This window comes from Chlamydotis macqueenii, chromosome 18 (genome assembly GCF_036417535.1).
Source record: "Chlamydotis macqueenii isolate bChlMac1 chromosome 18, bChlMac1.mat, whole genome shotgun sequence".
In the NCBI taxonomy this organism is placed as follows: Eukaryota; Metazoa; Chordata; class Aves; order Otidiformes; family Otididae; genus Chlamydotis; species Chlamydotis macqueenii.
The window spans coordinates 430,860-454,297 of record NC_141573.1 but is presented as its reverse complement, the minus strand read 5'-3'; the positions used below and the strand labels follow the sequence as shown (position 1 = coordinate 454,297).

The 23,438-nt window shown below is 56.8% G+C and overlaps 3 protein-coding genes across 9 annotated transcripts; all 3 read right to left on the bottom strand.

The window, feature by feature from the left end:
* Nucleotides 1-48: 48 nt before the first annotated feature.
* MAFG (MAF bZIP transcription factor G) lies at nucleotides 49-8,372 on the bottom strand. Of its 7 annotated transcripts, none has more exons than XM_086762436.1 (4): nucleotides 8,235-8,372; nucleotides 4,325-4,386; nucleotides 3,843-4,238; nucleotides 49-3,259 (listed from the first exon to the last, which is right to left on the bottom strand). In XM_086762436.1, the coding sequence occupies exons 2-4, from the start codon at nucleotides 4,358-4,360 to the stop codon at nucleotides 3,209-3,211; spliced, it is 483 nt and encodes a 160-aa protein (XP_086618562.1). In that variant the 5' UTR covers nucleotides 4,361-4,386; nucleotides 8,235-8,372; the 3' UTR covers nucleotides 49-3,208. The 7 variants fall into 7 exon arrangements, with proteins under 7 accessions (XP_086618562.1, XP_086618557.1, XP_086618555.1 ...); XM_086762431.1 differs by lacking the exon at nucleotides 8,235-8,372 and adding exons at nucleotides 4,544-5,090; nucleotides 6,565-7,112 and having other exon boundaries at nucleotides 49-4,238; XM_086762429.1 differs by having other exon boundaries at nucleotides 49-4,238; nucleotides 8,235-8,367.
* A 1,439-nt stretch (nucleotides 8,373-9,811) lies between these two features.
* On the bottom strand, nucleotides 9,812-14,840 carry PYCR1 (pyrroline-5-carboxylate reductase 1). Its single transcript, XM_086762465.1, has 7 exons — nucleotides 14,722-14,840; nucleotides 14,570-14,640; nucleotides 14,304-14,483; nucleotides 13,480-13,701; nucleotides 12,903-12,995; nucleotides 12,348-12,511; nucleotides 9,812-12,251 (listed from the first exon to the last, which is right to left on the bottom strand). Exons 1-7 carry the CDS (start codon nucleotides 14,786-14,788, stop codon nucleotides 12,092-12,094), a joined length of 957 nt encoding a protein of 318 aa, XP_086618591.1. The 5' UTR covers nucleotides 14,789-14,840; the 3' UTR covers nucleotides 9,812-12,091.
* Nucleotides 14,841-17,674: 2,834 nt separating this feature from the next.
* Nucleotides 17,675-21,248, bottom strand: MYADML2 (myeloid associated differentiation marker like 2). The gene is made up of 2 exons (XM_086762572.1): nucleotides 21,142-21,248; nucleotides 17,675-20,363 (listed from the first exon to the last, which is right to left on the bottom strand). The coding sequence occupies exon 2, from the start codon at nucleotides 19,938-19,940 to the stop codon at nucleotides 19,032-19,034; it is 909 nt and encodes a 302-aa protein (XP_086618698.1). The 5' UTR covers nucleotides 19,941-20,363; nucleotides 21,142-21,248; the 3' UTR covers nucleotides 17,675-19,031.
* Nucleotides 21,249-23,438: the final 2,190 nt, after the last annotated feature.

Sequence of the window (23,438 nt, the reverse complement as noted above, 5' to 3'; positions counted from 1 at the left end):
GCCCCCCCGCGCCGCGGCGGACCGCGCCCAAGGAAGCGGCAGGCGGCGGCTGTTCCAAAGCGGTTTATTGTCACGTACAAAACAGCGGCGGCGCGGACGGACACTATGTACAGCAATAAATACCGCCCGGCCCGCCGCCCCGGCAATAACTTAGCAATAAATACCGCCGCCCGCCCCCCGAGCCCCCGGCCGCCTCAGGCCGCCCCGCCGGGCCGGGGCAGAGGCCGCCAGGAGCCCTCCCCGGGGCAGCCCGGGCCTCCCCGCGCCGCGGCCCCGCGGGCAGGGGCACCGGCCGGGGACAGGGCGCGTCCCCCGGGCCAGGCGCCCCTCGCCCAGGGCGGGGGTAGCTACACAATTTACCACAATACACAGCTCCCGGCGGCAGGACGCTCCGCGGGTGGGCTTTGCGGGCAGGCTGGGGCAGGGCCCCCTCCCCAGCCACCGCTGCAACGGCACCAGGAAAAGGAGAAAGAAAACACGACACCCTTCACAGCAGGAAACCAAACGGACGAGCACCTCAGGAACAAGAACTGTCACACTCCAGAACGCTATATACGAGAGAGAGGTCAGCGCGGCGGCTCGGGGCAGGGGTCGCCTCGCACAGGCACCGACAGCCAGCCGGCAGGGGACGGGACCCCAGAGCAGGACGGGAGACTCCTTGGACACTGCAGAGATACATCACTCGGGGTCCAGCACTTCACTGAGAACAAAACCAAAACCAACGCACTAGCGTAGGGAAGCAGCACTCACGCGGGGACCGCATCCCTGCTGACATCCAGCCCAGCACCCGCAGAGCTTGTTTACCACACAGGCGCCCTTCTGCCACAGCTTTGCACCTGCTCCCCCATGTGATGTGTCTTCATCGAACACACTTGGCCACTCGGAGCAGGCTGGGGCAGAAAGCTAGCAGGCACAGCAGAGGGGAGGAGAAAGGACAGCGTTAACATCTGGTGGAGCCAGTGCTGCCGCCTGCTCTGTCCTCCTGACTCACAGCTCGCTCCAAAGCACGGCTGCCACCCAGCAGGCAGGGAAGGACCCAGCCACTCCTTGCTCCAGAGTACAACAGAAGCAAGTTCACCATGGCTTCAGGATTGCTTGTCATCACCTGCTCTGTAGATGAGGCCCTCCTCACACCACAGCCTCCAGCCCCTGGAGCTCCGTCCCTATCCAGCCCCGTACACAAAACCTTGACTGCTCACCCTGCTGGGGTCAGGCCTCCAGCTGGGTTCAGAACGGCTCTCCAGCCAGGTTCCATCTCAGGCTGGCTCCCGGAGGGACAGGGTTGGGACTGACACCTCAGGCCAACTAGAGGTCTCCGTGTTTTGGAACATCTCACCTCTTCCAGGTACCACGTCACCAGCTGGAAGACAAAGGTTAGAGCCCAGAGCGCCGCGCTGAGTGCTGCTCAGTGCACAGCCCATCCGGTGAACAGCTGGGACACAGCACGTCACACACTTCAGCTCAGAGAAGAGAAAGCCCAGGGCTGGGAGGGAGAAGCCTGGAGGCGACATTCGAACTTACTCCTTGTTCAGGAAGTTCACTGGGACAAGCATGCCAAACAGTTTCTCTCTAAACTCCCAATCAGAGCAAAGCTGATCTCCCTCTCCAGCAGGAAATCCCCACCATCTGCTCCTCTCCTGCAACACTGCAGCTTTCGTCAGGTTTACCTGCTTCTCAGCCAGGACAGCAGTATCAGTTCAGTTACCCACGAAACACATCACCAAAAACCACCCAGTATGGCGAACCACGCCTCCGTGCAAGGCTGCAGTTTCACTTGTGCCATCCTGATCTGTCCCCTCTGCTCAGGAGGCCTTCAGCAGCCAGGAGATCACATGGACTTCACCCCCACGTCCTGCTTCTCTAAAACAACTCGGTAATCAGCTCACACCTTTGGGGAGGGGACAAGGGGATCAAAGTGTTTGTGGAAATGGAGCCTGGCCACAGCTTCTCAGCTGCGTCATGCAGCTGTAAATCTACGCACTCTTCCAACACCCACAGACAGAAGCTGCACCAGGAAAGACAGTAACCATGCCACAGCTTAATTTTCAGTAATATGCGGACATTCAGGACTAGCGCTGGTCCCGGGCTGCCCAGAAGGCAGGCAGACTGGCTCCTCTTGTCAGACGAGCTGCAAGAGCAACACAAGTTCTGACCACAGGATCCAATTCCAGAGCTGAATCCTATCAGTTTCCTTCTCAACTTGGACAATTCTCCCTTGTGTTACTTCTCTACCAGCTTTGCTGGAGGAAGGAAAGCGCAGCGTTTCCCCCGTGCAGGGAACTGAGCTACCTGGTGCTGGCTGCCCAGCAAGAGGCCCACGCTGCCCATGCTCCCGCAGCACGCCTCTGCAGAGACGCGTGTTCCAGGCATGTCTCACCAGCCATTTGTTTTTGCCTCCAAGAACAGCAGCACCTTTGTGTGCGTGCCAGAATCCTGGAGAACTCGGAGAGATTCCAATTCAATCTCTCGGTCGAGCTTAGGGAAAACGATGGCAGCATGAAACGACAGCACGTGGCAAAGGCAGCCGCTGGCCCCACCACACCGCAGCGCCACGCAAGAGCTCAGAGAGCGCAACACAAGGGGACACAACGGAAGCCAGCAAGGTCGAGAATAAGTCACTTTTGGTACAATTGCAAAAAGATATCAAACAGGACTTGCCTCTTTTTTTGTCTTTTTCTAAGTTTTATAAATAAAGTCTGATAACTCTTTATAAAAACTAACCTCAGAGCCACAAACAGTTTGCGGGAGGTTCATGAGAAACTTTAAAATTATTTATTTATTAACCTTTAACTAGCAAAGTCTCCGAGAATATTTCCCCATTTCTATGGTCAAATATTCTCGCCCTCTCAGATAAAAAAAAGCTGACTATAAATATGCTCTCTCTTCTGTCTGATTTTAATTTTAAACTTAGATAATTTAATAACTCTTAAAATGATGTTTCTCTCTTTAAATAAAGGGCTATTTAACCACATAAACTGGTTGTGTAAACCATCACACTAGAGACACTTGATACCCTCAAAACACGGGAACAACTAGTGATTTTGGTCTTGCTCAGTGCAACACATTAGGCACAAAACCGGCCTGCAGTCAACACGGTATCTTCCCTCCCTCCCCTGGGGTGCAAGGGCCCCGGCTCCTTCCCCAGCGCTGGGGCAGAGGCGGCAGGGCACGACAGCATCCTCCTTTCCACCACTGCTACTTCACACAGCTAACGCAACGACGTCTGAAGGAAACCCACTGTTAGGGCACAGAGGCACACCTAGAAAGGAATAAAAACCTATCACACAGAACACCCCGACTGCACTACGGGTACCAAATGAAACAAAAGCGTCAGGCTCGGGCGCCTGGCAGTCAGGCGCCGGGATGCACCACCTGGAAGAGTAACGAAATAAAGCCTTTGGAAGTGACCAAAAATTGGGGTTCCCGGCCCCCCGGAAGAAAGCCTCCCTCCGGACCCTCCCCGAGCCCTCCTGCCGCCCTGCCATCGGCCACGCTGCACAGACTTTCTTTGGCTGGAAAACCAAGATCTTGCAGTCTGTCCCAAGGGTGACGGAGGGCTACAGACCGCTGGGCGGGAGGCTCTGTCTGCACAGCACGAGGGACGCATCACCACGGCTCATACCAATCTGGACACAACAAAACAAAACTGGAGTGATCAGCAGGCCAGTCCTGGGCCAAGGAGAAGGAACCCGGACCCGTGTGGGGAGGGTTTGTGCTTTGGGGATTCCAGGCTGGTTTTGCGCCTAATTGCCCTGCACAGACAAGCTCAGGCAACGCTCGCTTCACTAAGACCGGGCGTCCGTTTTGGATTTCACTATTGTGATGACACTAGTAGTAGCAACCTTGCCAGGGACGAGGGGCCCCATACTGGAGGCGAGAGGCCCCCGCGCAGGGGTCACGGGGCTCCGGGCCACGGTTCTGGCGAAGTTCTGGAGAGCCTCGTATTTGGAGCGGAGAGCATCAAGTTCCATTTTCATGCTGGCGTTCTCAGAGGCCAGCTTCTCCACTTCTTGCTGCAGCTCTGCCTTCTGCTTCTCCAGTTCCTCCTTCTGGGTAACACGCTTGACTCTGCAGCTGGCCGCGTAGCCCCGGTTCTTCAGCGTGCGCCGGCGCTGCTTCAGCTGGATGATCTCCTCCTTCGACAGGCCCCGTAGATGCTGGTTCAGCTCCCGCACGGACATGGTCACCAGCTCCTCATCTGTCAAGCTGGTCCCATTCTCGCCTGGCTCCCGCTTCACCTGGAAGAGAAGGTGGCACACGCTCGTGAAACCTGGAGCAGGTGTCTATCTGCCACCCGCATCCCGTTCCTCCAGGTGCCCCTTACCTTCAAGGCCTTGTTTCCTTTGTTGGGGGTCGTCATAACACGACAGCCTTGTCAATCAGGTTCTGGAAGGGAAGGAAGGTCGGGTTAGCCCCCCAGGATGCAGCAGGGCCTGCAACATTCCTGTGTCAGGGTCCAGCAGCAGCAACGCCCCGTGCTGCTGCACATCCCGCTCCCCTCCTCAGGCAACACTCGACAAGAGCCCGACTGAGCTGGACTCACAAGTGGCAGATTCTGTCCCTGAGCAGAAACTCCTGCCCTTCCACACCCCTACTCCCACGGAGACTTTGTGGCAATGCTGTTTTTTTCACTTGGGGTGGGGGAAATTAAAAAACTAGGAGGAGTCAGAATACACAGAAGCCACATTTTTAAAAATAGCCTGGCAGGCAGCACGCTGGGTCCAGAGCACGTCTGCTCCGGGCCAGTCATGCTGACTCAGCACGCTGACTCCCTGCTCCTCTTGCTCCCAGCCTCATCCGTGTCACTCCCAAGCAGAGCAACGCAGGCAGTTGCTCTGACACACCCTCTCCAACAGGTGCCCAAGCACAGCCCAGAAACTTCCCAGGGCAAGAGTCCTACCAGATTCTAGGTGCCCCCAAGGACGCAACCAGTATGGTTCAAGAACATGCGACCCCGGGCAAGGAGCATGGCGGAAGCCTTTGCCTCCGCGACACAGGGTGCCGCTGCTGTGCTCATGCCTCTCCAAACTTCGTCCTGCTTCCCAGGAAAGCCAGCACATCCAGGTTCAAGCCAAAGTTCTGCACCCAACCTTTCCCAAGGAACAGAAGGACAACCTGATATTGCAGCACAAGGAAGCATCTGGGCACGCTGGAATCCCATCACAAATTTGGGCCGATGCCTCAGCAGCCTTCACCTCTCCCAGTCACGCAAAGCTGACCCCAGCGGTAGCTCCCTTCTGTGAGAAAGCCCCTATCAGTCCCCGGTAACGCCAGGGCACAGAACCACTCTCTCCCTCCCTTATCTTCAGAGCCAAGGTATGCTCGTAAGAAAACAAAGATTAAGGGCAGCCAAAACCGGAGGAGAGCAGACGCCTTCACTACCACGGAAAAGCCATTCCTAGGCCTGTTTTTACAGTGAATCATACCCGAGCTCCTGTTTCTGACCCTACATACCTTCTCCCCTCAGGCTTTAGTTCAGAGCGCTGCTACACTGCCCAATGAACTAACGCACTCAGATATTGCCTGACAGACACAGCTGTGTCCCAAACAGCCAGGAACTGCACATCTCCTTAAACAAGGCAAGCGTTCCTGCGCAAGCGCGTCTACAAACGCTGCTGAACCTTTCGTCTCTTTGGTGCCAGTCAACAATTTTGTTTGCTACTGCTTTACTAGCTGTAAGAGGCACTGATGTACAGTTATAGCCAAGAAACCAGACGCACAAGTCAGCAAATACGAATTTATGCTCATCCAGCAGCTGTGGTGCAGGCTCCCTGCAATGCACCTACCACCTATTAGAGGTGAATGGGGTCAGCGTTCGCCAGGACACTGGCAGAGACGTTCCCAAAGCCTCCAGCCTGCCAGGAGGCAGGCTATTTATACCCAGAGGACAATGCTCCTTCCAACAAGACGTCTGCCACAACCTGACAGCGCTGGCGCAGAAAGGGTCACTTTGCTGTCTGAGGCAGGTAGCTGCAACGAAGCAGGCTAACACAGGGCAGACAGCACACAAGCAACTGCTTCATAAAATCACTTCTTCACTCTTCCCCATACTGTTGTATTTCCTTCCTCTGCTCCTACTTGGCAAACAACATGGCTGCTGGGAAAAGGGGAGAGGGAAGGGAATAGCTGGGGAGACCAACAGTGTCGCCGCTGCAGCACCTCCCTGAGCCGTCCCTGTGAGCGCAGGGAGCCAAGGGCAGGTCTGCTCAGCGGGGCCACAGAAATTTGTTTGCCTTGTGGCACTACACAATTTCCAGCTGCCTGGCAAGCACTCAAGCTTCCTTCTTTACAGCACAGCGGAAAGAAAACAAACCAGGCAAACATGCTGCATCAGGCAGGGCACTGGGCAGAGAGCTCCCCGGGGCAGGCTGGGGCGTCAGCGCAGGTGCTCGCGCGGTCCAGACCTCGCGAAGGCAGCGACTCATTCTGCCTTTGCACTATGACTCCTGCGAAAGCTGAGGTGGGGGCCGGAGAGCTATCAGCAGACACGAGAAGAGGCTGGTGCCAGACCCTGACAACAGCGGTTTAGAAGCTAAAGCAAAGTTAAGAGCCAAGCGTTTTTACCTGGAGGAATCAAACCGTGTCAGGCAGAAGCCTCCCACAACAGTCGTCAAAGCTGTAACGGGACCGTCCCCAAAAGCCCCTGGTGATCCCATCTCCCCTCGTCCCCCCCCCAGGCGGATCAAAACAAGACGCAGCAACACACAAGTCGGTCAGCAAAATGAGAACAACCCTCAGACTGGCTGCTGGCTGTTTTCTGAGTCCCGTGTACAGGATCAGAGACAGGGCTATCTGGCAGCTTGCACAGAGGACACCCAGAGAACTGGCACCGAGACAGAGACCAAACTTGGCTTAACTCTCTAGCTGATTGCTCAGCTTTTGATAGCTTCCTGAAGAAAGATCACACTGAAAAGTGCCAAACGCAGTGACTGCAATGAAGAAAACGCAGCCTCAACACATTTCCCCAGAGCTCAAAAGGCCTGAACTCAGCACAAGCGCAGCCAATTCTCTCCTCAGCTCAAAGGCCGCACAAGGGAGCCGACAGCACGGCGCGTGATCCAGCGCAGCCCCGCTCTGCACGTTCCCGACCGCAGAACCGCGCCACGAGCCCCGCGTAAACACGGTGACGTCAGCCACTCCGGCGCAGGCTGGCCCGGGACGGCGCCGGGACCGGGCGGCGGAGGACGGGGCTGCGCTCCACAACGGGCCCCGCAGCACCGGGCGGGCGCGGGAAGGCTCTCTCCTGGTGCGGGTTCCATCCTCGGGAATCGGCTCACGCAGCCCCCCCGGGAATCCGCACTCGGCTGCGCCCCCCGTTGCGCGCGAGGTCAGGACAGCGCCTCTGCGCGCCCGCCCCCGCGCCGGGAGCCCCCGGTGAGCCGGGGCCAGCGCACCCTGACGGCCCTCGCTCCCCAACGCGCGGGCGGCTCCCGAGCGCTGGGCAGCCGGACCCTGCCCGCACGCACCCTCGCAGCCCGCCCCGCAGTCCCGCCGGAGGGATGCGCTCAGCGCCGAGGGCCGAGCAGACCCGCACCCCAGCCCGCTCCCCGCACCCACCGGGGGCTCCGGCGGGACGGCGAGGCCGCGGGACCCACGGAACAGGGGCCGGAACCCCGCAGCCGCGTCCCCTCGGCCGCCGGCTCTCTGCCAGTCGGTCGGCGCCGGCCGCGCCGAGCTGCCGGTAGCGGGGAAGGGCGGCTGTCCCACCCGCCCCAGACCCCCGCTCCTCCCGCCGGGGGAAAAACACGCGTCACGGCGCGCGCCGAGGAGACCCCCGGGGCAGCCCGCCCACGCGGGAGCGGGGAGCCGCTGCGGGCCAGGCCGTGGCGGCGCCGGGAGGGGCAGGCCCGGCCCCCGGGGCAGCCGGTCCGCAGGGCGGCCGGGAGGAGCGGGGCGGGACGCGCCGGGGGTGCCCGCTGGCGGCCCCGGGAGGCGGCGGGCGCGGACAGGCCGCAGCCCGGCGGCCCCGCACACCTGTTGCTCGCCGCGGGGCGGGGGACAGCGGCGGGCGGCGCCGGGGCGGCCGCGGCCCCGGAACCCCCGCCGTGAGTCAGCGGCGGCGGCCCCGCGCGGCACCGGCCGGCCCGCGGCGGCGGCCCCGGCCGCCATCCCGGGCCCGCCCCGCCCCGGCCCGCCCCCGGGGACCGGCCCGCCGCCCCGCCCCGCCCGGTGCCAGGGCCGCGCCCGCCGCCCGGGCCGCGCCCGCCGCCGCAGCCGGCGCCGGTGGCGCTCACCTCCTGACGGAGCCGCCGGGGCCGGGCCGGGCGGGGAGGCCGCGCTGGGAGGGACCGGGACGCCGCGAGCCGCCGCCGCTCACGGACGCGTCACGTGATGTTTGGGTCACGTGGCTCCATTCATGAAGCGCCCGGCGCAACCGACCCGGGCCTTAAGGGGGCCGCGCGTCCCTGGCGGAGGCGGCGCCTTGAAGGGGTGGCGGCGGCGGGGCCGGGCCGGGCCGCGCCGCGCCCGCCGCCTCCCGCCCGCAGGCGCGGGGCTCCGCCCAGGAGGCGCGGGGGCTCCCAGGCCCCGGCCCGCGCCCACGCCGCAGCCGTGCCCGCAGGCCCGGCAGGGCCCCGGTGGGTCGGCGGCCTCCTCTTCCCCGGGCTCCCAGGCGTGTTAGCGGAGCACGGCCGCGCAGCAGGACGCGGGGGGGGCACCCCACGTGCCACGTCCCGCCTTTTAACTCGGCTGCAGCGCAGAGGAGCGCGGCCGCCCGCTCGCCCAGGGCCCCGCTCCCCCGTGCTGCTGGAACTGCCCGGAGCAGCAGGCGCTCCCCCGAAAATGCTGACCCGGGGAAAAGGGCTTTGCAGCAGCGCTCCGGGGCACCTCTGACTCGGCTGACAAGCGTGAAGCCCAGGGCCGGCTCGCCCGGGTCCTGCCTGGCTTTCTCCGGGTGCGTTTCCACCTGCTCCGCCGCTGTGGGTGCCCACCACAGCAATACTGGTGCCTGCTGCATTTACTGCCCTGCTGCGAGCAAAGCAGCGCTCACAAGAGGAGTACAGCAGGGGACGAGGGACAACTGGAGGGTGCAGCAACGAAACTGGGCATACGGGAGTTAGGGCAACAGCACGGAGAAAGCGTGCTCCTTAGGAGGAAATAGTCTGGGCCCTGGGCATTCAGCAGCAGCACCACTGTCCTCTGCAGCACACGCAGGGGACCTGACTTTGGGTCCTGCAGGGCCCTTTTCTAGCCCTTGACAGGCGGGGTTTTCCATCTGCTGCGGCAGCCGGCTCAGTTACGAGGTCTACAAGCATCTAGGAAATTCATACAGAGCTCTGCCTCTCTGGGCGTACGCTGGGCAGTCTGTAAGTCTGCTCGAGCTCAGCCATCCTACCTTTTACTCTGCATTGCACTTTATCAGCCAAGTGGAAACTCTCTCTGCAAGACTCCCTTTCATTTTCCATCAGCCAGTACTAAAGCCATCTGACTGCCAGCTTAGCCTGCCTGCGCGGGATACTCACAGCTTCTGAGCGGGGGAAACAGAGGAACGCCCAGCACCCGCTTGCCTCCCATGGAATCTTGTCTTGGCAGAACGACTAGAAAGCCTAAAGGGTCAGGATGCTCATGCTTTCTTCCTTCCCTTCTCTTTAAATCTCTGAAAACTGGCACCACAGGGCTCTAGAATAACTTTTGTGTTGTTGCTCAGGAACCATGGGTGACAGGAGAAAAAGGCTGATATGCTTCCCAGTCCCACCCCCAGACAAACCATCCTCAAAGACAGGTTTGCAGCACACCTTGAGCACACTCACCGCAGGCAGCAAGGACCCAATGGCCACTGCCAGAGGCAACAGACACAGCCAGTCCAAACAGCTGGGATTAGCCGCAGGTCTCCGTCAGAGAAGCAGTTTATTATGTAAAGAGGGAAAAGGAGTAACCATCTGTCATGCCTATAGGATCACACCCTGCTACGAGCCAAAAGCCTAAAACTAAAAACACTTTAACGCTAGCACCTTTGGCAGCCTCGGCATCGATACCGAAATGCACGTCCAGGATTCCTCAGGAGACAAAAAGCCCATCTTAAATGTCCTCCTTCTACCAGCACCCCCCCAGTATACCCCAAGGTAGAATACAGTGTGACAGTTACCCACCCAAACCCATTCCATCCCCTCCAGCCTGTTGCTCCCACTGCAGCCCCATAAAAGTGGCAGGGGCAGCGGGTGCGCTTTGCAGTTTCCTAGCCTGGGACAGGACTCGGGCTCTGGAAGAAAAGTAGAGAGGCAAGGAAGCCACGCATGGAGATCAGCTCAAAGAAATCTCAGAAAGCACTAGGTGCAATCTTCTCTTTGCTGCCGTTCTGGGGCTGGCTCCCACGGCTGTGCCTGAAGGAAAGGTTAACCACCCTCGATGAGAGGCTGTAATCCACCTTCTGTCTGATCAGAACCCTCGTCCCTTCTGCCCTTTGAGTCTCCAACCCTCATTCATCCCTTTCCCTAGTGGGCCCAGGGAAGAGGGGTGCTGCGTTGCCTCGACACAGCACAGTGCCTGCTCACGCCTGGCCTGGTGCTCAGGGCTGTACATTCCTTCCCTCCCCAGTACTGGAGCGTGAAGGTCAGAAGGGACCACTTCACTGCTGTTTATTGCTCATAAATTTGAGTCAGACGGGAAATTCTCCAGACCAGAACAGCAAGGATCTTCCTCCTCTGCAAAAGCATAGTCATCTGGATGTGTTTCACCAAGCAGCGACTGACTTTCCTCCTGGGTCTCATGCAGGACAAGCTAGCTAGGTGAGATGGGACAAGATCGAAGCCACAAGCCAGAACAGATGACTCAGTGTCTCACTTTAGTCTTGTATTCTAAAGAACTAGGAATGCAACTGCATGAAGCAGCCCTGAACTTTTTTATAGCTGTCTTCCCATTCTAGCCATTAGCAGTGCAACACCTTCTAAGAGACTAAGAAAAAAGAAACAGTCTAGAAAATACCAGGGAGACATAACTGTGCCAACATAAGGTAACGCTGAGGGCTCCTGTGCTGGATTTCACCAGGCCAGGGGCTCTGCTGGGAGAAATGCTGTCTGGATGGGACAGTTCACCACAGCACAGCTGGACTGCACAAGCTGAAGCAGAGCAGCCACTGTCAACAGGCACCAACACTGCAGTCCAAGGAGGTACAGCCTGATGCAAGGAAAGGTGCTCAGGAAGACTTCTGCTGCCACACAGTAGCTCAGCAGCTGGGTACAAAACTCTGCTTGTGTCTAAGGGAACAGTACAGAAAGCGGCTTTCTTGAAGGAGGTTGTCGACTTCAGCTCTGCTCCTGGCTGCCCCAGGAGCAGCGCAAAGAGCAAGGAGAACATTGGGGTGCACAGTGATGCTGAAACATATCCATGGGCTTGTGGGAGCAGATTCTGCTGATGGAGAGCAGGAAGAGGTGTGAGAAAGAGAGGGAAAAGGGAACACTCACTACCCCTCCACCTGCCCAACCACCTAAGCCAGGCTAGCAGCAAAGTGAGAGCAGTGAATGGTCCCGCAAACATATAGAGCAGATAGAAGGGGTGGCCAGCAACGAGAGAAATGGAGTGTGGTCCAGAGGTCTGCACCACCTGTCTCTTAAAGTCAAGGCAGACGGGAGATGGGGCAGAGGCACTGTGGTCCCTTCTGAGAGATGCTTTAGCACCCAGCCTCTAATGTAGTGTGCAGCACTGCACTGGTGTGGCAGCATCTGCTCAAAGTAATAAAGACGGCAACAAGATACAAGCTCTGACAGCAGATGCAAGATGGGGCAAGAGGGATCCAGGCCTGCTTCAAACCTTTGAAACCAAAAGGCATGCTGAAACCTCCTAAAAATCCTACTAGACACCATGGACACTGCCCAAGTCCCAGAAGCATCCAAGGCTTCTGGACAAATGATGCCTTTGAAGCTCTGATGATAGTATCACCCTGCCCAACAGCAAACAGCAATGCCAGGGACAGTTTGCGCCAACCCCACTACAGGTTAAAAACCCTCATCTACAGCGTCGCACTGCCCCACAGCTGCTACAAGCAAAGCGCCAGGTATGGGGGACACCAACACTGAGAGTGAGCGTTTTCCTCAGACAAAAAAGAAAAGGCATGGAGGAGACTGATGTTCAGCAGAGCCAGACTCCAGCAGTCTGATCAGTTCTTCTTGCTGCTGGTGCTCTTACTGGTGAACAGACTGACTTTGCTGGCAGATGCCACGGACAGAGAAGGAGACTCCAGCTTCACCTTATCCAGCAAAGTCTTCTTTATGGCTGCCGGGGAAATCTTCTCTTGGTCCGCCAGATGCTGCAGCTCCCTGCAATGGAGTGGTGGGAGAAAGGCATAGGAAGGAAGAGACGGGGAGCGTGGGGGGCAAGTTTTGCAGGCTCTTTAGGACTTCCTAGGTGCCCACCTTGTCCGGATGCAGGAAGCCTCCACAGCATTGATTAGGAGTGAGCGAAAGCCACCGCTCTCCAGGAAGTGCAAGGCATGGATGGTGGCTCCCCCGGGGGAGCACACATTGTCCTTCAGCTGACCGGGATGCTGCTCAGATTCTAACAGCATTTTGGCAGCACCCTGTAGTGAGGAAGAGAAAACAGCTGCCAGAGCTGTGACTGAGGAACCAACTGTCAAATACTCCTGTTCTCCACTGCATAGAGCAGGACCTAACACTCACAGTGGGCAAAACTGGGCTCCTGCAGGCAGCCAAAACACTTATCAGAGCCGACAAAGCCTGCAGAGGAGTCACGGTTCCCCAGGCCCCAGCTCCCGCATCACCATCAGCGCCAGCAGATTGCTGCGGACACTTCCTATGTCCCCTCACCAGGAACATGTGTACAGTCAAACCAAACACTTTTTTTTAAAGTAGATTCAGTAAGAGGACCGAGATCGTTTCAAACCATGACATGCAGAATACTCTGCAGAGAGCAGGCTCAGACTCAAATGTTCTGGAGGAGGAAATACTGACCAGCAAAGCCTGCGCTCCAAGTCGAACAGCCAGTCTGCGGGGAAGTCCCATTTTCACTCCCCCATCCGCCAGAGCATCCAGGGCAGTGAACGCCTGAGACCAGACAGAGGAAGAAGGTGACTGAAAGTCTCTACTCCAAGACTGATATTCTCAGGAAGGAGAGAATCCAGGGCTCCAGGACCACACTGTGACTCCTGTCACTTACAGACTTGACAAAAGCCTCCCCCTTCACTGTACGGGTGCCGTGCCAGGCTTCCCTCTCACTAGTTCCAGCTCAGGAGCGGGGAGAATGGCAGGATTCAGCTTCTGGGTCACACTAGCTACAGGCCCATGTTTTGCAACACAGACACGTGGACACTGCTCACTGGCTATGGACTTCAGACTCATCTGGCTGGTAAGGGACTTTTGTTGTTGACCCAAACTGGTTATAAACTGGATACCTGGATAACATGTCCCATCGCAAACGTGAGCGATGAGAAAAACAAGAAATGACAAACTGAAGTTGCGCAGGCTTTTACCCCATGCAAAGCCTACTGCTCTCCCCAAGACCGTCACAAGTTGAGGAAGAAGCACATACATACGCAGGGCCACTGCCACTGAGCCCCGTTACAGCATCTATCAGGTCCTCTTCCACCTCGGTGCAGAAGCCTACACTGGCCATCAGCTGTTCCAAGAGCTTCCCGTCTTCCACATCCGCATGAGTCCCAGTGGCATAGACTGTAGCACCTTCCCGGACAATCACAGGGGTGTTGGTCATGCACCTGATCACTTTTGGTGTGGGGCAGAAGGCAGAGAGTTTCTTAGGGAGGAAAATTATTGGAGATAGAAAGAAAGAAAGAAGGAGGAGAGAAAAATGAGCTTTAGTGCATATTTGGCATACCAAACAGGCTGTCTAGGAAGGGACTCCCCAGGGGCAAGAACAACAGAAGCAGAGGGAAGAGAGAGACTCCTGTATTCTAAACTCCCGCTTTGAGCCAAAGCGGCCAAAACTTAAAGGTGAAGCCTTTAGGAGTAGCAGCAAACAGGAAGCTGGGCAGAGCTGCTGTTGGCAACAATACCCTGAAGGCCTCATTCCCACTCAACTCACAAGGCTCCAAAACAGCTCCTGCAGACACTTAGCACAAAACCTGCAGAAATTCAGGGGAAGATGACCCACCTCTGTTGAGAGAAAGAAGATCTGATAGCGCCTCATGCAATAGAAGACCTGGCATAAAGACTCTTACAGTTTTTTCTGACCAGGGCAGGCAAAGGTGACCGGAGCAACCAGCTGGCTGCAGCACGGGCTCAGTCCCGGGGAGCAGGGGCGGCTCACGGCCGGCTCCCCCACGGCCCTGCCCTGCGGTGTCGGCTCTGCGAGGCGGCGGGCCCCCGCCCGGCCCCCCAGCCCACGCCTCCCCTCACCTTCTCGATGGAGCCAATGGTGACGCCGGCCGCGCAGGAGACCACGATGTGGCGGGGCTCGATGTCGGGGCCCACCTCCTCCAGGATGAAGGGGATGATGGGGGGCTTCACGGCCAGGAAGAGGACGTCGCTGCTCTTCACCGTGTCCTTGTTGCTCACCGTGAAGTTCACGCCCATTTTCTGCAGCGGTCGGGGAGAAACGGGACCGCTGTGGCCCGGGGCGGCCCGGCACCGCCGCCCGCGCCCCGCCGCCTGCCCGCACTCACCCGCAGCCCGCTGACGGTGGGCAGGTCGATGTCCGGGGAGCTCGCCGTGATCTTGTGCGCGGCCAGGACCCCTGCGAACGGCACCGCGCGTCAGCCCAGGCGGCTCGGCGCCCCCCGCCCGCCCGCGCCCACTCGCCCGCGCCCACCCCCACCTGCCGCCGTGAAGCCCCTGGCCAGGGCGAAGGCGAGCTGCCCCGCCCCGATGAACCCCACGCTCATGGTGCGGTGCGGCGCGGCGCGGTCGGCTCGCTCGGCCCCGCCGGAGCCCACCTGCGCCCGCGCCGCCGTCCACGTGGCCGCGCACCGCGCAGGGAAGCGGTGCCGCGCGGCAGTGGGGCGGGGCGTCGGCTCGCAGCAAATCGGCGGGCGGCGGGGCGGGGTCGCGCCGGCCCTCCGCCACTCAGGGACCAGGGGCGGTGCCACTGGCGCAGCCCTCGCCAGCTATTGGGGCAACCGGCGCTGGGTCTTGCATCATTCACCGCCTACGGGGGCCGCGGGCGGCCTGCTGCCGTTCCGCCCCGCCCCGCCAGGCGGCGCTCTCCTCCCGGCGCAGCGGCGGGCCGGCGGCGCGCGCCGTTCTGGAAGCTTCGTGCGCCGCCGCGCGTGAGCGGCCCGCGCGCTCCCGCGCCGCCCCTGCCCTCACCCGACGGCGCGGAGCCGAGCGCGGCCAGCCCCGGGGTGGCCGAGCGCGCCGCGGGCCCGGGGCTCAGCGGGCGCGGGAAGGGGCCCTCGGTCCCCCGCGGGGCCGTGCCTCCCCCCGTGCCGCACCGGGAGGTGCCCCTCCGCCCGCGCCCGTCCTCCCCCTGCTCCTCGCCGGCCGCAGGTGGGAGCGGGGGCTCGGGAAGCCCCGGTGACCGGGCTCTGCCTCCCCAGGGTCCGGGACTCTGGCGCGTTCTCCCTTCCCGGCTGCGCGGGTTCCTGCCGTGCCGGATGGGCTCGGGCAGCCGTCGGCCTGCAGCGGTGGCTTCCTCGTCTCTCGGGACCGGTGTAGATTCCCCGAGCGAAGGGCTTTTCCTGCACTCGGACTGGGGCGGCCATTCTGTAGCCGGTGACCAGACCGGCTGTGCCAGCACAGCCAAGGGGAACCCGCGGCAAGCGCGGAGGCGGCCACGCGTGGGGCGCGGGCGTTCTTGCGCTGAGGGCGGTATGGTCCCACCCGCGTGCTTCAGGGCGACGGCCCGTGGCATGGCCTCGCGCAGGGGAGAGGCCCGCGCGCTGCGGGGAGGCCGAGGCGCTTTGGAACGCGTCGCCACGAACACCAGCAGTGCTTTTTGATCCTAATGTCATCTTACCGGGCTGATGTCTCGTGCCCTTGCCTTTGGCAGAACCAAAACTAAACCCAATCCATTAAGTATTCAGATAATTTTTTTTTTTTTACATATATATATTTCAGGTTGGGATCGCCTAGGAGGTGTCCAGATTGGCAGCAAACACAAACCCATAGTTCTAAGTGAATGCACGTACATTCTGACATTAGTTCACAAAAAAAGTAGAGAATGATTGGTGTCCTCGGAAGCCTGTTTCATGACAAGTTACTTGATCATGATTTATTAATTAAGGGGAAAGATGAGCTCTGGAAATAAAGTGTTTTTTCATTAACTGAATCATGACAAGGTTGGTTGTTAAAATCATATTAAGCAGATATCAGATGTTTTCTGTCCTAGATTGGGTAATCTCATAGTTTCCACTGGTTAGTGAGTGTTTTAACCACTGAAGCATGAGGTTTTGATTTTTTTTTTTTCCTAAAAGAGTGGATTGTTGTCCACACAATCTTTTTTTTGCCATTTTGACCATGCTAACATTTTTTGCTCAGTCTTTGGCTGGCAGATGAGAAAGCTAAATCTGAACACACTGTTCTTGGCAATGACTTGTCTTTCCACTCCTCCAGTCAGTGGGATCATGATTTCCATGTTAAATTCTATTTCCTCCTTATTGTGAAGGCACTGAATTTTACCCCCATTGTTTCCCAGTTACCTCTTTCTCCCGGGCCTGACCTTATGTCCCCGTTACTGTGTAAGCTGCATCAACCTGTGTCACTAGCAGATTCTGTCATATTCCTGCTAATTCCTCCTACTTAGTGCAAAATCTTCACAGCAAAAAGTAAGCAAATGCATAGCTGAAAAACGTCTTAACTGGCTGAGGAGCTTTCCGACAGGCTTCACTGCCCGAGAGAGTTGCAGTGTCACCTCTGCGGACAAGCAGCCCGTGCCTGCAGCGCGCCTGCCGCTGACGTCCCTCTCCCTGGCCTCCACCAGCCGCTCAGAGCCCACAGGAAGACGCTTCCGTAAAGCAATATTCCTCGTTTTGCAGGTTTGAGTGTTATAGCAGAAGCCATGATGGTTCACAGTCACACCTGTTTGATTTTTAGCGCTCTGTAATAACAACAAAAAAGGTGACTTTCAAGTTACACAGCTTAATTTGTCCAGGCGATGGGTTTAAAAACAATCCATCATAAATGCTCAAGGTTCCTTTTGTGTGCAGTGGCTCTCTTTGTACGCTGCCTCCTCCAATACAAATGACTTATTTTCCCAGGTTAGCATTTCTTATTTGTACAACCGCTTAATTTCTTTGGGCGTCAAGAAATAAAGCTCTCCAATATCCCAGTTTATGTCTCTAGTAGATAGACAGACAAGCTGGCCAGCCTCTTACTGGACCATCTGCCAGACTTCCTGCCCTTACCAGGGACTTGCGGAAGAGAAAAACCCCTCGGAAGGCTGTTTAGTGCATTCCCTTTATGCTGGATACCGATTCTTCACCTGTTTCACGGGCTAATAATTCCTGCTGCTAAAGGCTGGCTCTTACTCGGTAGCAGAGTTATCCAACACAGTCTGCCCCAACAATTTTTTCCTTTGCTTTTCAAACCCCAGACAAAGCACTGATGAAAAGTAAGTTTCCTTCCTCTTTCCTGAGTGACTCTGCCACAGGGAATGTCAGTCAGAGGTCTCGGCCGTTTGCCTATATACCTTTTTGGGGCTGCGTTCAGGCATCATGCACCAAAATAAATTGACCTGTGCTTTCTGGCAGAAAGCAGAAGGGCTGTGTCTGGTGAAATAAAAGCTGTGTGGAGAGCAAGATAAAAGTATACAAATCTCTGGAGATGTAGTATGCAAGTCTGCCATTTAGCTTTATTTTAATTTGGTTAAAAATAAATCTTGCTTCTGACAGTCAGCTACTTTAGATTTTAATCAAACCTATCTAGTCTGCATGCTTTCTGCACAAGTACTCAGACTGCTTTGGTTTCTCGCTGGATCAGGAATGAAGAACATTTATTCCTATTAAGCTTGAAATCTGAGCTATGCAATGTGGGACTTCAAAGTGGGTGTTTTGTCAGGGATGGGTCAGAGAAATGCAGCTCATTGCTGACGCAGAGAGCTCGGAAATCCTAGCGCCTGATCTGCTCTGAGGCAGCGCTCCCGATTTGTGACCGTTGTACGCAGGTTTTGTCGTGTCCTGTCCCATCTGTGTCCCCCTCCCAGGTTTAGTCTTTTATGCAGCGCTGTGAGATCAATTAATCTCTGCATCCCCCTCCCCCCAGAATTTATCTTTAAGCTTCCAGAAAAAAAAATTCTCGACATCAGCATGAAGAAACGGTGGCACATGAACTGAGGCAAAGCACGTGCCAAGGTACCTTCTGGCCCTGCTCGAGCGAGGATGTCAACTTACAGGTGGTTGTTTTGCCGTCCAGCTCTGTTCTGCACCCTGTCTCTTGGCAGTAGAGCCTCGATTTTGCAAATTTTCATTTCTGTGATGATTCAGTGTTTGCTAAATAGGAATATCCCATGCTTCCCCCCAAGGTGTGTGCTTGAGGATATTCTTGTTCTGTGCTAAACAGTGAAGGAGGGGAAGAGAAAAGGAGTGCTAATCTTCAAAATACTATAATAGCTATGATGTTCTTCTCAGAAACATCCCGACTGGAATTTCCCACACTTGGAAGCATTTTGTGTCTCACCACACAGCCCAAACTAACCCAAACTCTGAGGGATTGTTTTTCATCTCCAGAACTGGTGTTCCTTCATGCAGCTTTTAACTTTCCCACTTCCTGGGTAGTCACTTGATTATGGTTAATTGTTGGTAAGTTTCAAAATCCTTGGTGTCTTTCCTAATATTTGGCTCAGTGATCCAGTAGCCTGCAGACCCGCTGTTGCAGCAAGCGTTTCTGCCGCCTGGAGAGGAAAGGCCATGTTGCGTACTTTGAGCTGCATCGTTTCCTCGCTCTGGCACCAGGTGGCTGAGGCAGATGTTGAATGATGGGGGAGGTGGGCTTTTCCTAGCATCAGCTGCATCCCACCCACTACAGGTTGTTAATTTACTGGTCCAGTCCGTCTTGACCTTGAAGGTTTGTTGATGGTTCTTGCGCGCATGCCTGATCAGCACGTCCCTTTCCCGCATCCCATCTCCTGCTGCATCCCCGACTGCTGCTGCTTACGCGGCTGGGACGGCTTTGCAGCGGCAGACCCGCATTTCAGAGGTGCGAGACAAAGCGGATGCGCTGGGAGTACGCCAGGTCCACGACGTAGAGCAGCAGGTTCACGTAGGTGAAGATGGCGATGACCAGCTGGCTGTCCCAGGGGCACTTGCCCTTGGTGCAGAGGCCGGGGCGCTGCGGCGAGCCGTACTTACTGTCGAAGCAGAACACCGGCCAGATGACCGCTGCGCTCACGTACAGCAGCACAGCCCCGAAGGTGTAGACGACCACAGAGCGCTCGAAGGGGAACCACAGCAAGGCAGTCTTCCCTGTGACACTGAAGGCCACTACCACCACTGTCACCACAAAGCAGAAGCTGTAGACAGCCACGCACCACTGCGTCGCCACGTATTTGCTATACTGGCTGTCGTTCACCAGCGCCCCAAAGATGATGCAGGCCACGAAGGCCTGCACGATTTTCAGGAGCCCGGAGACGGTGGCCATGTAGCTGGTGACCTGTCCCGGTTTTGCCCTGGTTAAGAACACCTCGGCGGTGTACGCAACGAACAGGAGGCCTGCAAAGACGCTGGCTGCGATGCGAAAGTCTCTCACCTCACAGCCGATGGGGTAACAGCCGAGCTGGACAAAGTAGAGCGGGTAGATCACTGCAGCCGTGACAGACATGAGCGTGGCAAGCATGGCAAAAGCAGCAGTGAAGTTTCCCCAGGAAATACTCAGGCAGCTGTGCAGGTGCGTGAATTCGCAGGTGATGATGAAGACAGTGACGGCGAAACAGAAGGTCCAGACAAACATGCAGAAAGTGCCGTACGCTGCGCTGAATCCCCCTTGGTGGGCTACCAGGCTGAACGTGGTGCATCCAAACGTCACCTGCAGCAACCGAGCTATTCCCACCGGGGATGTCACAGCAGCAGTGTTCAGATATGGCCCTCCCGTGCTCTCCATCATCTTTCCAGCCCGGCAGACAATGCACTTACAGGTCCCTCAAAATGCCCTTTCAGGCTTTTGTTCCTTTGTCCTGAGTCACACCTGGTCCTGGCTGAGCAGAGCAGCAGCTTGAATCCCCTCCTTGTCTCTACCAGTATCCGTAGGTGCTGCGTCTGATGCTGAGTGTGCGTTTCTGGCAGGCTCTCGGCACAGACTTGTCAGCTGCAGAGAGGTTACTGGCTGGCTCTGCCCACCGGCTGCGTTCTCAGGGTGCTGCGATCAGCTCGCTCCGCTTCCTCAGGTCTGAAAGCCGCCCCGCGTTCTGTCCTTTCACCGTCTCCTTTCCCACACGATTGCCGAAAGCATCGCTTTCTCCCTGGAGGCTGACATTTATTCCATTTTAGCTCTGCAGCTGTAGCTCTCCGCTGCGCCGTTTGCGGGAGCCTAGCAGTATAAATAGGGGCTGTATTAATAGTTCTGGAATGAGTCCTGCCCCCCTCAACTGCCACCAGCGGCTGTTACTTAACACTGACACTGCAAGCCCCATCAGAGCTCTTGATTATCCTTCTGCTGTTCCTCCAGAAGCCTCTGGGTCCCTGGAACACAGTTGTTCTCCTGGCAGCCGCCCCGCGCTGTCGGGGCTGTCTGTGGCAGGGGGCTGCAGGAGCAGGAGCTCAGCCCCGCAGAGCGGGGGCACAAGCCCGAAGGCATCACAAGCCCCAGAAAAGGATTTAAGCCAGAGACTGTGATAAAAGCTGACTCACTTTGCTCCATTTGATCTGGAGCAGTAACATATTTACCTGCTGCAAAACTCCCTGCTGTGCTTTGAGCCCTAGTGAGGGAGCATGTGGCCGGGAAGATTTTGAGCACCAGTCCTCACTGTCACCTTAAACTTCTCCCTGCCTCTGTTTTACTTATATGGGAACTAGTTATTCTTGTATGTCTGAATACCAAAGCCAAATACAATTGTAAATAAATAAATTTTAAAAAAGTATTCTTAGCTCTCTGTTGGAACACAGATTTCAATATATAGTGTCAAACCCTCCCTCCTGTTGGATCAGAGCTTTCCCAGGTAGCTATTTTTGTTACACATTTCCCCAGACTTGGTCTCTACCCAAAAATCTCTTAATTCTAGCTCTAAAAGCCCCAAATAACATTTCTGATGTAGTTTCAGAATGGGAAAAATGAAAACCACAATTTAATAGAAAAATTTCTCTCTTACCTCATGGCAGCATTGCTGACTCCCCACCTACAGACCAGCCTTCACCGTGCTGGTGCCAGTATGGATGCAGGATCCTCCTGGGAGCTCAGCACAGGTGCAGGGAGTCAGCATGACCAAGGGCCAGCCCAGCCCAGCACCTTAAAACCCTTCTGAATGGTCCAAGGTCGTCACCACCTGTGCCAAAAAAGTCTGTAATTTCCTAACTGGGAATTATAATTGACCCTCATGCTTGGTAACAATAATAATTGCTTAATGTCATTGTTTCTTATTCGCATGGTGACGTAATGATGTGACACCCACCAGTGAACTGCCACACATAGTGCTGGGTCTATAAAGAAGAGCTGACAAAAGAGAGCGCCTGCTCCGATTTCTGATCTTAGCATGCCGTTCTGGGGCAGCCTGGGTTTGTCCCAGGGAAGGATGCTGCTGCCCGGTCTCCCGTGACTCTTCCTTGTGCTGTGGCTGCGGACTCGGACGGGCTGGTTCAGGGAGCTCAGGCAGCTGAAAGCTCCCAGACCCCTGGAAGAAGAACTGTTCCCAGCAATTTGCTGCCTGCAAGGTCTGCAGGCAGGCCCACCACCCAGCTGGGATGTGCGATTGCAGCCGCTCTCGCTGCCGGGAAGCACGCCTTTACGTGAGTCTCTGCTTGGACAAAACGGGCTTTGGAGGTGACGCAGCACATGCAGTTTCTGTCTGCTTGTTCCCACCCCTCCACTCTGCCCCCGGGCTCTTACACATCTTGCCTACACAACTGCTCTGTGAGCTGCATCAGGACACTAATCTCAGATTTAAAAAATAGCATCAGAAAACTTGCACCTGACGGGGATTATTTTTAACCTAGAGTCATCACTGGTCTGATTTACACTGCAGATGTGCATGGTTGTACCCACACAGCAGTGGCGCTGGCAGAGCAGCGGGGACCAGGGACTGGGCACGAGCTGTTTAAGCTGCTGCCGGCCCCGGTGACCCCGCTGTGGCTTAATGCGAGAGAAAAATGGAGACATACAGGTTACAGCAAGATTGCTTATGGTGAAAAGCGGTGGCTACAGCACTCCAGCTGCTCACAGTCAGCATTTTGTAGGCCAGGAATAACTTTATGGAATGATTTGCATGAAAACAGCACAAATTTTGTGGATGTTCAGATAAAATGTGTCTACCTTCATCTTTGTCACTGTCTCGAAACTTCTGTTTCTCTTTCACAAAAACCCCATCAGTTTTCCTTAAGAAGACCCCTGGTGCTAAATGTAGAAAACTTGCATTCGTTTGGGGTGGAAGTTGCGCAATTAACATCACAACAACCAGGAAATGCAGCGGTAGAGCCAAGGAGCTCCCTGGGAACCTGCTCTCACCCTGAGCTCTTGCTCCTCTGGGCTCTCTGTGGTGTCACTCTGTCACCTCTAGCAGGTTTCCAGACTTCCCTGGCCGCGTGTTGCTGCAAAACAGAGGGGCTGTCTCACGGCAAAGCTGTTGCTGCTGTTGGACTCCCACCCATCCCGTCTGGGGACGCTGCTTTGCTGTCCCAGTGCAGTCTCGGTGATGCTCTGCTGCACCCACACAGCTGAAATCACACTTGTCCTGCTTCTTCTCAAGCCCTGGCAGGAGCCCCTCGAGATCCCCCTCCCCACCCGGAACATGTCCCATTGCAGCACTGGGCTGCAACCGTGCCGCACTGGCTGCGCGAGGTCAGTGAGGAAAAGTTAATTCAATACTTACTGTACGCTGTATTTAGGACAGGGAAGCCGCTGTACTGAACTCCACTCGCAGGAGAAGAGCGATTTGCAGTTGTTAGCCCGCTCTTACCGCTCACGCTGGCGTTTGCTGCATCTGACAGGGGACCAACGCTCTCACGGCAGAGAGCGAGGGGACGCTCCGTGTCAAGGCCCTGGTGCCACAGGCTGGTGGTCACAATCGCCACCAGCTGCCCCGCACTCTGCAACCCATCAGTGATGCCTGGGCTCAGAGCAGAGCTGGTCCTGCTGCCGGGCTTCTGCTTCCCATGGGAAACGGTGCCACTCCAGAGAGCTCAGCACCTGGAGGCAGTGTCGGCAGGACAGAGTAGCAAGGGCTGGTGTGGGGGACAAAAGCTTGATCAGCTGCTCCATGGCCGCAGCAGACGCTGTGGAACTCAAGCAGCAGCAGCAGCAACGCTGTCCCACTGCTCCTGCCACCCTCTTGCAGTGTTTTCGCAGCAATGACGCTGCGTCCACCTTGCTTGTCCGAGGAATGGAGCACCTTTCCCCAGAACAGCCCTTCTGTGCCTTTCCTCTCTCCAGCTGCCACTTCCCATTGCAGCTGCC